The following is a 15,015-nucleotide window of genomic DNA, read 5'->3' on the forward strand; positions in this document are numbered from 1 at the left end:
AATTCAGGATTCATGTCACATATATAACGCACAGTCACAGAAAATCTGCTAAAACTAAAATTCGCGCATAAGATAAATATAGGTTGTTATAATAAAAAATCACATGTCTAAAATAATATAGTATTATAATAAAAATAACATGCTTAAAAAATCTTACAAATACATATAGCACTACATATATCGATTAAGTGGGATTTTATATGTGTTATGTTGTGTTTCATGCGGTCAAGTTTTTATTTACCTTTAACTTGGACTATATTTAGCTGGTTACAGACACATAAAATTATTTTCTTGTTAAATCAAGTAACGGTTTTCACCTGAAAGAGCACAACCCTTACGAGTACAAGGTAATAATACTCTGTATAATAAAGATCATAGTAAAAAAGTTTTCCCCCTTTTAAACATGTAAAAAATGAGCAACAGATTGAAAATCTGTACCAAAATATACCTTGACAGATATTTTAACAAACTGCCGAAAATGACCGTTAGCCAATGTGAGCCTTTTAGTTCATCTTATCTAAAGGCTACTGAGCCAGTAACGAACATATTATACACATTAAGTACCGCCATGTCACGCCTGCCTGCAGTTTTGTTGTATTTAGATAAAACGATACAATCGTCCTGAACACAGCGTGTAACAAATATATATATATATATAGGCCTATATATATAAAAACACTTTATATCTGACAAAATTGTCTGCTTGTAAATGACCAGCGTTAGGCCACGTATGGTCGTGTAGTTTATCGTGGGCCCACTGCTCGAGACATCCCACAACAGTAAATAGTCTTATGACCCCTGCGGAACCACAGACAAAACTTTAAATGCAAAAATGATTGGGGATTATGTCTTAGAATTGTAAAATATACACGTAGACCTGTATTCTAAATATGTCGGCTGGATTTTATGACGGTCATAATTTTATTATTTGCTGTATCACTGTACAAATAAATGTTTAAATAAAATTCTAGATAACATTTCCAAGATAAACGAAGTCACCGCGTCTCACGGCCGTTATAACGTTGCTGATTAAGTCCTTACGCACCCGCTGCGCCATGAGGAGGCTGTCACCGAGTCCGGGCTCCCACCAAGTCCAGCTTTCAGGATTCGCAGGCCGGCTTAGAGGAAGAACAAACACGCAACTTCTTACACCACATTAGGAACTCCCAAACATAGCTCACGTGCGCGTCACAGGGCGATCGTAAACAATAACATTGTAATCCGCTACGAACTCTTGTTCGGCACGAGGATGGCTGGTAGAGGCTCGAGCGCCGAAGGCTGCAATGTTGGGAATACGCCTCTATGCCAGCCACAGTCCAGCCGTTCACCGACGCGTCCACAGGTATTAATATCGACTGCCCAACTGTGCGATAAAGAACAGTTTTTCTCATGTGGTTATTTCAACTTCCGATCGCTCCGACTGTTAGCGATATTTAAACTTCAGGATAAAGCCATTCTGTCTACGATTACTGAAGTCACATATTCTTAATTCAACATCGTGTCTTTGACCTGGAGACAGATGGGGGTGTGGGGGGTGGGGGATTCTTAAAGGAGTCGTAGCAAGTAAACCGTGTGTGTAACCTAACTGTGCGTTACAGAGATTTGCACTGTGGGTAGTCGTCCTATAAATAGGTCTATAAAATATCTGAATACCTACCATTTCATCAGAAGGTTTGTACTCATTAATTTTCCCCGTCGATTTTGGACTGGACCAAAAGCTAGCAAGCAATCAAACAATCAGATAGAATAACTGAGACTAGCTCGTGTAATCTCTCGCCTTGGGTCCAGAACATGGAACATGGAACATGGAACATGCTTGGAGCATGAGGAGTATGTTGGAGTCATAGCCTTTGATACTCTATTTGTATAAATTCTGATAGCCTAGTTCACGAATCCTCAACGATATAGACAATATGCTAATCACCCTTCAGCTTTTTTAAAGCCACTCCCAGGATTTAGATGATAAAAAATCGTGACGCGTATACACACGTGTGCGTGCGTGCGTGCGTGCGTGTGTGTGTGTAGATAGCATATTTATAACAGCTATAACCTATATCTAACCTTTTTGATTCACTCGAATATACATTCGAAGAGGGACGCGGACTTAAACCACTGAAGGGAAGGAATGGGATAAACAAAACGTTTTTCGCTTTAGTGTGTAAGGAATATTAGCCACAGGCCTACTAGCCTATATGTTTATAAAGGTGTAATAATGGAGACCGCTCGAACTCGCTACCATACAACAAAAACATTGTCTAAGCTTTGGGTCGTAGAACTGGTAATTATTCAAAAGTTTAATTTTAACCGTTTCATAATAGCAGTCAAAATATGTTTTATACAAATAGCCGTTATATATATTGGCAAATCTGTAAGACATGATTAGGTAAATAATTATGTATGTCTGTTATGATATTTTAGGACACTGTCACCAATAAGAAAAATAATAAAACGCTTAATATTGTGCCCATATCGGGCATGTCCAACTTAAACTGAATGACCCATTATCGTTTTAGGCTGCCTGAGTCTATCAGAGTTTTCGCTTTAAGAATGTTTGTTTTCGTTTTGTCCCTTCAACACAACATTAACCCGAAGCCGAGTCTGTTCTGTCTGTTAAATATCAATTAGAGTGGTATTAATATTACATGAATTAAATGCAGCAAACGACATCTTACGTTAGAAAAAGAGCTCCTGTTTCTGCCGCACATAATTTTCCCATGCTCGTGGCGCCACCTACAGGTTTAAACGATTAGGGCGTATATAAGTTTACAAGCCACTTTACGTTTGCAGTATTTGAAAGACATACAACATATATAAGACAGTCTTTTTATGAGGTTAAAGGTGGTGTTTTATTTTACAGCTATTTTTTCTACACTGGCATATGCTTTAAATTGCTCATCATGAACACATATTTGTGAGGCAGCCTTAATTTAAAATAATAAAAGGAAAGTAATTACAAATATTTTAAAGTTCAGAATTAGTTTAGAATATACCTGATTTATGCATCTACTGTTCGGTCTACTGTTTATGTGCCGCCATTTCTTGCGCAATGAATGAAAATAGCAAGATTACTTCCGTGGCCCAAGTGCGATGCAAAATTGTAATTGCACAATATGACCACAAGGTGGCAAAAGACGAACGGTTTTACAGACGAGACGTACCAGCGTTATAAAGACTCCTGTGATTGAACGTCAAACGTTCCTGTAGGCCTATATAATCTACGACCCTGTCTATTTATCTATTTTGCTCTGACACATAGTCGGCAGCTGCAGTTGTGAAAACATAAGCAGTATCGATCTTCGTAAATGCATAAATGCAATCATAAATACCTTAGAACTGCATGGGATATCGTGAGCCTTTTGCTGAAAGCTGATTTGGAGCTGCTTTGAAATATAACTGATTTGGTCTACGACTGAGCAGCCTACGATATTTATTCCTCTTAAAACGCTTGAACGTCATGAATGGTTTACGTGCTTTACTGAAACAGCATCTGTACTGCACAAGCATCGTTTTACTAGGAGAAGAATTTTTTACCCAATATAATCTTTAAATAATAAAATGCTATGCTGGATTGCATCCTACCAGCGCTAGGTGGCAGGATGTGTGTCACGGGTTTATGTCAGCTCTACCTCCCAGACCCCAGCATACGGAGATCCCTCCATCCAAAACGGTCTGCGGGCCTTCCACTCTGACGTCATTGCTTCCGCAACACCCCCCCCTCCCCCCCACCCGCCCACCCAGCAACTCTTGACCCCCCTCTCCCCTCCACAGAGTCCGTGGCGCTCGCCTGCTAACTACAGAATCCAACATGGAGTAACCAGCGATGGGGCTCGCACGGGGCCATCCTCACCGACACCAGCGCGCGATCTCGTTCACGGCGGCCTTGCACGGGGGAGTCTGAACACTAAACCGTCTGTGCGGGGCTTCCGAGTGGACTTCACCGTCCTTGCGCGGATGCATTGCAGCTATCCGGGGGTAAAGTGCAGTAGACGTCGGGAAAGCGAAAACAAGCAACGGTCAATCGGTTAGGGGGAAAAATCATCGCTCCGGCTACACTGAACAAGAAGTCTTGGTGGGATAAGAAACGACAAAATGAAGACTAGACACTGTGCGCGCGCGGTGGGATATTATTGTAGGTGAACGAGGGAAAAATGACCGAAGAATCGCACCCAGACGAGTGAGTATCCGACATACTTTCTCCCTAAAATCGAAGGCATTTTCCCCCGAATGTTTATTCCACGTCGGAGATGGTGCTTGCGTGCGGTTTTAAGGCTGAAGACGCGTTTGGGTCGCACCGAGAACACCGCGGCGTCCGGGCGGGAGCAGACGGCCGGGGCCCTCCGTCCCTCCGCGGGGAGGACGAGACACGGAGGGAGGGAGGCGCGAGGGGGAGGGGTCCAAACGGAAACATTTTGTGAAAGGATCCTCCAGTGACCATTTTTTTAAAAAAACATCTCGTTAAACTGCGCGACGAAATCAAATTTGCAAGTTTGTTAGCCCGTGGTGCCATAAAACAGACGGGCAGACTCCAGTGTCTTATTTTTCCGACTCGTATGGCGGTTTTGAGTGGCCTTTCTTTGTGGTGGGCTATAGGCAGTATCCGCCATTTCTTTTTCGTGAATCGTTCTTATTTGCATACTGCTCTTCATTCATAAAAACACCAGCGGCGCGGGGGGAAGCGCGGAGTCCCCAGTACTCCAGTGATCATTCAACACACACACACACACACTGTTTACTTTATTATATTTCTGTTACCGAGCTCACTGGAAGTTGTCCTAAGATATGTCGCCATCACCAAACGTTACAAGAGGTTGATTTAATGGCTACTGCGCCTTTTTTTTGCACTTTACGACTTGTCAAAAAAATGCAAAATGACTTCGCTTAACGGCATTTATTACATCTGAGATGATTTCACAAGTTCAGTCGTTTCATAAACTTGCTGTTTTATGCATGTTTGTCGCCTACGTAATACCACGGTTTGCATGTAATAGCCGGTCAAAGTCCCTCGCATCATTTATATGGCGTTAAATACCCTGGTTTAACTAAGTAAGCAATTTTTAATCTTTAAATTTAAAATAAATTTAAATAACTTTACTAAAGTTCATTCAATTCAATTCAAATTACAAGATGCTACAGGTAGGCTAGAAAAAGCGTAGGATATCGAAATTTGATAGAATTTGGCGCCCGACATCTCGTGTAAAACGTCTCACTAAGTAGTTTTTTATCATACTATGGGCGAGGGATGTGTAAAGAAGCCTATGAGACCTACACGAGGGGAGTTCACTTTTCTTACTCTAATTTATGGCACACTCACACCCATCTGAGCAAACACGAGTCAGGCACGGAAGTAAAGGGCTATAATACTCCAGGGTTGTGAAATGTTTAACTTTAATCGATGGCGGAGGGAGAGAGCTTGGCGGTTATGTGCTATGTAAGGCCAACTCTCCTGACACTATTATTTGAGAACGCGTGAGTGGCTTTAAAGGAAGATTAACCAACGTCTCGCTGTTGGGAGGTCTATGCATCACCATTCGAGTGACTCACTCGTTTGACTGATTCACATTGACCTACCCATGTGCAAAGGTTTTTTTTTTATCAAACAGACTATCAAGGCGGAACATTGGCTTGCTTCATTGTTTAATTTGTCCATGTATGTTACTTAACTAGAATTAGTACACTAGCCTATGTTTTTTAAAGCTAACTACCAGGCCATTTTTTCTTAGTCATAGTTAAGATGCACTTTAGTGTTGAATAAAAGCACTTCTTTTCAAAAAATAAAAGTCAAAGGTACAGGTTATAAAAAGTCCACAAAAATTACCTAATTACAGTAACACGAGTAAATGTAATCTGTTACTTTCCAGTACTGGTTTTCAGTAAGGAAACATTAATGTCCCATAAATCATTGTTTACCTTAGTCCCCTTCCTCTGTATTTTTCAGACATTTCTGAATACCAACACCCAAAATTCAGAAGGTCAGATTTACATTCATAACCAGTGCTATGTGAGTAATCGATTTAGCTGCATTGTAAACCTGGTGTTGGGTCCAGTTAGCATTCTGGGTTGTATGGGTCACCTGGTCCTGAGACAAACTCTGCAGGGATAGCAGGATTGTCCTTAAGCGTGATAGCTCAGTATGATGGACGCACACTGTTCAAGTGTCACATGAACAAAAAACTAACAAAAAGTCTCTTTTGGCATTGGTGCCAATAATGAATGATGTTTGCCAGATATGTGCCAAATATGATTATGAATGAACTGCAGTAGTATTGTTACTACGGACAGTGCAGGTAGAAAATGTTAATCAGATGTTGAAATTAAACTTGGGACTGGCATGCTATTTGGTATGCTGTGAAAATACTGCAATGGATCCAGTATGTTTGCATATCCGTAATAGAAAACAGGCACTAGAAATCAGTTTAATTATAGCTAATGCTTTGCACACGTGTTTGATTCACTTCAGTGTGAACACACACACACACACACTCTAGTTCAGTCCTTGGGAGCCTTCACACACTTCAACACTGCAGAAGCTATGTATTGCTTGATTCAGGCGTGGGGTTCACTGTTATGGGTTTCTTGCATATCAGAGAGGAAATACGCAGATTTGTGCAGTGCTTGACTGAGGAATTATCACTTCAAAGAAAGGCATGTCATTTATAAAAGTGGTTAGCATAGTGTATTGGGCGACAACACTGCCTATCTTGTGTGAGTGTGGACTAAGTCCTCTGTTTGGACAAGTGCACTATGCTTCACCAATAAGTCCTCTGTTTGGACAAGTGCACTATGCTTCACCAATAAGTCCTCTGTTTGGACAAGTGCACTATGCTTCACCAATAAGTCCTCTGTTTGGACAAGTGCACTATGCTTCACCAATAAGTCCTCTGTTTGAACAAGTGCACTATGCTTCACCAATAAGTCCTCTGTTTGGACAAGTGCACTATGCTTCACCAATAAGTCCTCTGTTTGGACAAGTGCACTATGCTTCACCAATAAGAGTCTTTGGAGATTCTCCTAGTGATACACCAATAGTTCTTAGGCAAGAAAGCAGTTAAAAGCTGATGTACTATAATGCACCATGAACTCAAGACAACAGGAAATCTTTCATCTTATTTATTTTTAGAACACATTGTCATTGTGCCTTCTCTTCCACAAGCACGTTTTTGTTTGTGTGTGTGTTTATGTGTTTGTGTATAGGGGGTTGGGACTGCTAAGGGACATGGATGCTGGATGTAGCTGTTATTTCCTGTTGTGGAACAGGCAGGAATTACACAATCTCTCATGACACTGGTGCACACACACACACATACAGACACACACACACACACACACACATACAGACACACACACACACATACAGACACACACACATACAGACACACACACACACACACACACACACACACACATACAGACACACACACACACACACACACACACACACACACACACACACACACACACACACACACACACATACAGACATAACAAAATCCCTCCCTCTTAACACTGGTATGCATGTAAGTCAGCAGTGGTGGAAGAAAGCAACGGGGTTATATCTTTATCAGTACAACAGTGTTATATCTTTATCAGTACAACAGTGTTATATCTTTATCAGTACAACAGTGTTATATCTATCAGTTCAACGGGGTTATATCTTTATCAGTACAACAGTGTTATATCTTTATCAGTACAACAGTGTTATATCTATCAGTTCAACGGGGTTATATCTTTATCAGTACAACAGTGTTATATCTATCAGTTCAACGGGGTTATATCTTTATCAGTACAACAGTGTTATATCTATCAGTTCAACGGGGTTATATCTTTATCAGTACAACAGTGTTATATCTATCAGTTCAACGGGGTTATATCTTTATCAGTACAACAGTGTTATATCTATCAGTTCAACGGGGTTATATCTTTATCAGTACAACAGTGTTATATCTATCAGTTCAACGGGGTTATATATTTATCAGTACAACAGTGTTATATCTATCAGTTCAACGGGGTTATATCTTTATCAGTACAACAGTGTTATATCTATCAGTTCAACGGGGTTATATCTTTATCAGTACAACAGTGTTATATCTATCAGTTCAACGGGGTTATATCTTTAACAGTACAACAGTGTTTTATCTATCAGTTCAAGAGGGTTATATCTATCAGTTCAACAGTGTTATATTTATCAGTTCAACAGTGTTATATCTATCAGTACAACAGTTATATCTATCAGTACAACAGGGTTTTATCTATCAGTTCAACAGGGTTATATCTATCAGTTCAACAGTGTTATATATTTATCAGTACAACAGGATTATATCTTTCAGTACAACAGGGTTATACCTTTATCAGTACAACAGAGTCATATTTTTATCAGTTCAACAGGGTAAAATCTTTATCAGTACAACGGGGTACATCTATCAGTTCAACGGGGTTATATCTTTATCAGTACAACAGTGTTATATCTATCAGTTCAACGGGGTTATATCTTTATCAGTACAACAGTGTTATATCTATCAGTTCAACGGGGTTATATATTTATCAGTACAACAGTGTTATATCTATCAGTTCAACGGGGTTATATCTTTATCAGTACAACAGTGTTATATCTATCAGTTCAACGGGGTTATATCTTTATCAGTACAACAGGGTTTTATCTATCAGTTCAACAGGGTTATATCTATCAGTTCAACAGTGTTATATATTTATCAGTACAACAGGATTATATCTTTCAGTACAACAGGGTTATACCTTTATCAGTACAACAGAGTCATATTTTTATCAGTTCAACAGGGTAAAATCTTTATCAGTACAACGGGGTACATCTATCAGTTCAACGGGGTTATATCTTTAACAGTACAACAGTGTTATATCTATCAGTTTAACGGGGTTATATCTTTAACAGTACAACAGTGTTTTATCTATCAGTTCAAGAGGGTTATATCTATCAGTTCAACAGTGTTATATTTATCAGTTCAACAGTGTTATATCTATCAGTACAACAGTTATATCTATCAGTACAACAGGGTTTTATCTATCAGTTCAACAGGGTTATATCTATCAGTTCAACAGTGTTATATATTTATCAGTACAACAGGATTATATCTTTCAGTACAACAGGGTTATACCTTTATCAGTACAACAGAGTCATATTTTTATCAGTTCAACAGGGTAAAATCTTTATCAGTACAACGGGGTACATCTATCAGTTCAACAGGGTTATATCTTTATCAGTACAACAGTGTTATATATTTCTCAGTACAACAGGGGTATATCTAACAGTACAGTGGTTATATATTTATCAGTACAACTGGATTATATCTATCAGTACAACAGAGTTATACCTTTATCAGTACAACAGTGTTATATATTTATAAGTACAACATGATTATATCTTTCAGTACAACAGTGTTATATATCTATCAGTACAACAGTGTTATATCTATCAGTTTAACAGGGTTAAATGATTGTTATTTCAGCTTTGTAATTAGGTGTGCAGTGCCTTATACTCTGATATAGGAAAATAGCATCTCTGTCTCTCTCTCTGCAGTGACAGCTACATAGTGCGCGTGAAGGCAGTGGTGATGACGAGGGACGACTCCAGCGGTGGTTGGCTGACCCAGGAAGGGGGTGGGCTTAGCCGGGTGGGCGTGTGTAAGGTGGACCCAACCCATCTGGAGCTCCTTGGCAGAAACGACTTCCTCATCTACGGAGAGAGACTCAAAGACAAGCAGGTGTGTGTGTGTGTGTGTGTGTTTGTGTGTGTGTCTTTGTTTAATGACACATAACAACCAAAGGTTACCAAAGCACTAAATGATTTCATTTCAAACCAAGACATAAAATAATAAGACACTAAAAATTGAAATGTAGTCAATTCTTTAGTAGTAGGTAGTAGGTCTGTAGTTTAGAGATTACACTATTATTAAGCAGTTAGACGAGCAGCAGACAGCTGATCCCCTATCAGCCCCAGTCTTTCTGACATGTGCCTGTGTCTACAGGAGATCCTGAAGTGTTTCCTAAAGAAGGACCTGGTTTACACTAAGGCCACGCCCACATTTCATCACTGGCGTGTAGACAACAGGAAGTGCGGCCTGACGTTCCAAAGCCCAGCAGACGCTGGCGCCTTCGACCGCGGCGTCCGCAAGGCCATCGAGGACCTGACTGAGGGTGAGTGAGGAAGACCAGGCTGAGAAATGAGGAAGACTAGCACCAGTGTATAAATATGCAGTATAACATATGAATATGTATTAACGCCTTTCTGAAGTAAGCCACTGTCTTTGTTCCATTTGCAGGTTCCACCACCTCTTCATCTACGCTCCAGAATGAGACAGAGATAGGAGACGATGATGTCTTTACAGTGAGAAAGTCCCCGTCTCTCTGTGTCTGTCTCGCAGTCTGCTGTAATGCTGAATGCCCTGTCTCCCTGTATTTCTTCTTCTCCCACTCTGCATGTTCTATCCATTTCTCTTTGTCCCCCTTTCTCCCCTCTCTCATATTTTCTCCACCACACACATATCAATATACACATAAGAAGTGACTGAAGACCACCCCATGCCCCTCCTGTGTGTGTGTGTGTGTGGAGGGGGGGGGGGGGGGGGAGTGTAGTATTTTCAGGAAGTGACCTCTAACCTCTTCCCCTTCCTCCGCTGTTCCTAATTCAAAACAACAGCCAAAAATGTCACAACATGAAGCACCACAAATACCTCACAAACAGACATACAGTAACTGGTGAACTATTTCATAAATTTACTTCATAATCCCTCAAAATGCTACTGACATGTACCACCATGAAGGGTGAGGTATAGGAAGGTGAGGAAAATAGACAACAAAACACTCAGTTCTGAGAACTCAAGTGGTCTTGAACTATATTTTTCTCTTTGTGTGTGTGTGTGTGTGTGTGTGTGTGTGTGTGTGTGTGTGTGTGTGTAATGCACGGAGGCACCTGGTTTCACAGGGGAAGGAGAGATAGAAACAGAAAAAGAGAGGAAGACAGGGAGAGAAAGAGATGTCTGCTGTGTGGTTTTAGAAAGACCCACAGTTGCTATGTCTTTGTGTCTGTCTGCTCTGTGAGCTAGAAGAATAATTAGCACAGCCACAAATACACCTCAGTCCAGACATGCAGAACACATTTATACAAGTTAATAAATTCCTTGTTCGTCTCACTCCTCACTAAACACCACTAACCATAGTCTGCCACCTCTCTTACTCTCTGACAAATTAAACACACTTTAAAACATCGCTCCAGTTGTGAAGTGAATAGTAGCACATGTTCATTTACCACTAACATTGGTTTTTTTTAGGTAGGAAATGGTGTCAGCTTTCTCTCACACACACACACACACACACACACACACACACACACACACACACACAATTCTGCTGTTATTATTGGAAGGGTCATTCTGCAGACATTGGCTCAAATCATGCATGCGCACACACGCACACACACGTGCACACACACACACACACATACACACACACACATATACACACACACACACACACACACACACACACACACACACACACACACACACACATACACACGCACACACACACACACACACACACACACACACACACACACACACACACACACACACACACACACACACTGCTGATGGCAGGAAGTAATGCCTGAAGAGGATAACTCCAATTCTCAAGGTCAATGGCTGTAGCTAATCACCAAGATCAGAGTGTTTAGTGCCGTCATTTCCTCACACCACCCCAATAATGCAGGTGAAAGGCCAGGAAAAGGGGGAGGAGCTCTTTCATGCTGCCCAGAGATTGGTTCCTCTTGTGGAAGGTAAAGCAGAGGTCTGCCACAGTTTCAGGATTACAGCGTTTTTGTCGTGTTTTGTCAGCAAGGCCCAGTTCTGACCCTTGTGAGTCAGCACACGGCCATGTTGGCAAGCACACGGTCACAGTGAAAGGGGAGACTGGGTCAGCACGCCGCGCCTCGGGAGAGAGACCTCACGTCCAGGCTGTTGAACTCTGCACAGACCCTTGTTCAGCTCCTCAGGAGATGCTGCTTCGATGAGTGTGAGAGCTGCTTGGTACATTGTTTTGCAGCTGAGCCTCACGTGAGACCTTGTTGGATGAGAACTCCACATTCCATCTCTGTGAGGCCAGATTAGCATTTGCCAATCAGACAATCTCATGGAAGCTTGGAGCACGCCAGAAAACGTGCCTTTCTTCTCACGAGGGACCAATCAGAGAGGTCCCCATCAAGCATGTTCCTCCTGTTAGTAACAGATGCCAAGAAAGCACTGGTTACCTGGCTCAAATGGGAGAAGGCTGGAAACTGTGGTCTGACTACAGGGGGCATGAAACTGACACAAGAGATTACACTCATAAATAAGACTTGTGAAGCTGACAGAAGAGACTTCAGTCATAAATAAAACTTGTGAAGATGATAAAAGAGACTACAGTCATAAATAAGACTGATGTTGAATCTACTAGAATGATCAACGTTGAAAGCAGGCAGGCGGCACTCATAATACACGTCTGACAGACTCTAGGACTAATCCATCTAATAAATGTTTGTGTATTACACGAGTGGCGTCCGTCTGTCTTCAACACGGAGGGTGCAGGAGTCGTGGGGAAAACATTCTCTGGAAGAAGTCTTATGGATTTAAGATTTTTGTCATCGTTGCTCCTTTTCTCACCTCTTTCATCCTGTGTTTGTCAGAACGCCACAGACAGCTCCTCCAACTCCTCCCAGAAGAGGGAGTTCTCCATTCAGCCTCCCCCACCAATCAGCTTCTGCGATCCGCGACACCACCAATGCATTCTGGGGCATTTCTACGACCAGCACAGACACCCTGACCATTACTTCTTGGATCAGGTCATTAGTTTGCATGTGTACGTGGATCGAATGTTTGCGTGTATGTGTGTTTGTGGCTGTGGTTCGACGCAGCCTTGAGGATGTTACGTACATGGTTAACAGTGTTGTGTTCTGGTGTAGTCGGTTCTTCTCTGGGTCAAATAACGCATGGGGTCTTCTTTTTCTTGTACACCATCTCCAGGCAGTGCCCATGTTCTCACATCATGTGACCTTCCCGGAGGAAGAGGAGGAGATAGTGCGGATTAACCCTCGCGAGCGGGCTTGGCAAACGCCAGGTTACGAAGACTACCGCCACGCAACCAGCACTCGGGACGAGGGCCCACGGCCGGACCTCACAGACGCTTACATCACCATCGACAAGCACGAGCCGGCCAAACGCGACTACACGTACCCATACCCGGACGGCAAAGCCGGCGGGGGCGTGGTGACCGGCCAGCCCCACCCGCCGACGTCCACCCGCGCCGAGCTCCTTCGCTGCGTCTACTGCCGCGACCTCTTCGACCCGGAGGACAACCGTCGCGGACGCTGCCGTGAGGCGCCCGACCCGACGGCCACGTGCATCCGCCGAGTCAGCTTCATGTGGTGCGCCGACAGCCTCCTGTACCACTGCATGTCGGATGCGGAGGGCGAGTACGCCGAGCCCTGCTCCTGCGAGCCCGGCGGAGCCGGGGGGTGCTGGCTGCGCTGGCTGGCGTTGCTGGGCCTGGCCCTGCTGGCGCCCTGCATGTGCTGCTACGCCCCGCTACACGCCTGCCACCGGGCCGCCGTGGCCTGCCACTGCTGTGGGGGGAGACACAAGGCCGACGGCTGACCCGCCAAAGACCGGAGACCACGAGGAGGAGGCAGAGATATGGAGGGGGGGTAAATTCCCTCCAGGGGGGGTTTGCATTCTCTGGCTACTTCCTCATGCGTATATTCAGGTTTTTTTGTTTTGTTTTTTTTCCTTGGTGCCTCTCAGCTTCTGTGACAGACTTTTTAAAGACCACGTGGCAAATTCAATTATATACTCTAATAAAGATATATTAGAGATACATATATAAATATAAAGCCAGGTACTTTTTTGTTTTTTCACTATTCTTGATTTGTTTCCTTCTGTTGGATGTGAGTTTGTTTGTCTGCTCATGTTACCAGAGTCTTTTGCAGTTGCTTGCCAAACTAACTCTGAGGTGGAGTTCTCCTATATGAGGCACTTAACGACCATCACCGGTCAGAACTGACAAATCTGTGTGTTTGTGTGTATTTGTATGTGTGTGTTGTAAGTAAAACAGAGAGAGGTAACAGAATGGATATTTGAAATTACTTTACAGAAGCCAAACTTAAGCTGCAAAGTGTGTACAGATGTGCCACAGCAAAATGACGATTACAACCGACATTGCTGTCAAACTGTATCATAAATGTATGTGTGAGAGTATTTGTGCGTGAGAATGTTTGTAGCCGAATTTACACTGTGTATGTTTGTAATCGAGAACCAGCCTCAAATGAACTATTTACAGGATGAAAACCCAGGACATTTGAAGAACTCCTGACATCTAGCCATTTATCTGATCCTGACAGACAACCCACCAGACATGGGTGGGCTGCAACCATGTTGTCATGACAACGTTCATTGTGTGTCCTATACACTAACCAGTGTTCAACTCCATCTGGGTATGTTTTTTTTCCTTTCTCTTCATTCTTCCTTCTTTCTTTCCTTTTCTTCGTCTTCTGTTTCCTGTAACTTTCTGCAATATGTGTTCTTCGGTAATGAGAGCGAAAAAGAAAACTGTTATATTTTTTTAACAATGACAAGGAATAGGGACCCCAAAGGGGCAGAGGTGTGTGTGTGTGTGTCTGTGTGTCCTTCCAGTGGACCATGTGCTCCTGAATATTTTGGAATATTAAAAGGAAAGTGCCTGAACATGTTGATGGAGTCCTGTTCCTCGCATACACCACCCTTATGGAAACGCACATGGCCGTGCCTCACCACATGGGATAGAGTTGAAAGTTATTTTTATTGTTGAGAGAAACACAAACACAAGAAACAAAAAGAGCAGACTGTTTGGGGGTGGAGTGTCACACATGAAAAAGCCTAAGGGTGTGTGTGTGTGTGTGTGTGCTAAAATAGCATGATTTATAATAAAATTACATTATATATATAAAATAATAAAATTAATTATTTATAGCTTGTCCTG

At 42.3% G+C, this 15,015-nt stretch overlaps 2 protein-coding genes across 2 annotated transcripts in view; one reads left to right on the forward strand and one right to left on the reverse strand.

Moving 5' to 3' along the window:
* The window catches only part of meis1a (Meis homeobox 1 a), a 19,300-nt gene extending 17,410 nt beyond the window's left edge, over positions 1-1,890 (reverse strand). Inside the window, exon 1 of the mRNA XM_076991805.1 lies at positions 1,046-1,890. Coding sequence (XP_076847920.1) covers positions 1,046-1,057 — 12 coding nt within the window. The 5' untranslated portion in view covers positions 1,058-1,890. The remainder of the gene's footprint in view (positions 1-1,045) is intronic.
* A 1,843-nt stretch (positions 1,891-3,733) lies between these two features.
* spred2a (sprouty related EVH1 domain containing 2a) lies at positions 3,734-14,741 on the forward strand. The gene is made up of 6 exons (XM_076991825.1): positions 3,734-4,174; positions 9,548-9,731; positions 9,996-10,164; positions 10,290-10,354; positions 12,689-12,844; positions 13,026-14,741. Exons 1-6 carry the CDS (start codon positions 4,149-4,151, stop codon positions 13,653-13,655), a joined length of 1,230 nt encoding a protein of 409 aa, XP_076847940.1. The 5' UTR covers positions 3,734-4,148; the 3' UTR covers positions 13,656-14,741.
* The last annotated feature ends 274 nt before the right edge of the window (positions 14,742-15,015 follow it).

Source organism: Brachyhypopomus gauderio, unplaced genomic scaffold (genome assembly GCF_052324685.1).
Source record: "Brachyhypopomus gauderio isolate BG-103 unplaced genomic scaffold, BGAUD_0.2 sc86, whole genome shotgun sequence".
NCBI classification, from domain to species: domain Eukaryota; kingdom Metazoa; phylum Chordata; class Actinopteri; order Gymnotiformes; family Hypopomidae; genus Brachyhypopomus; species Brachyhypopomus gauderio.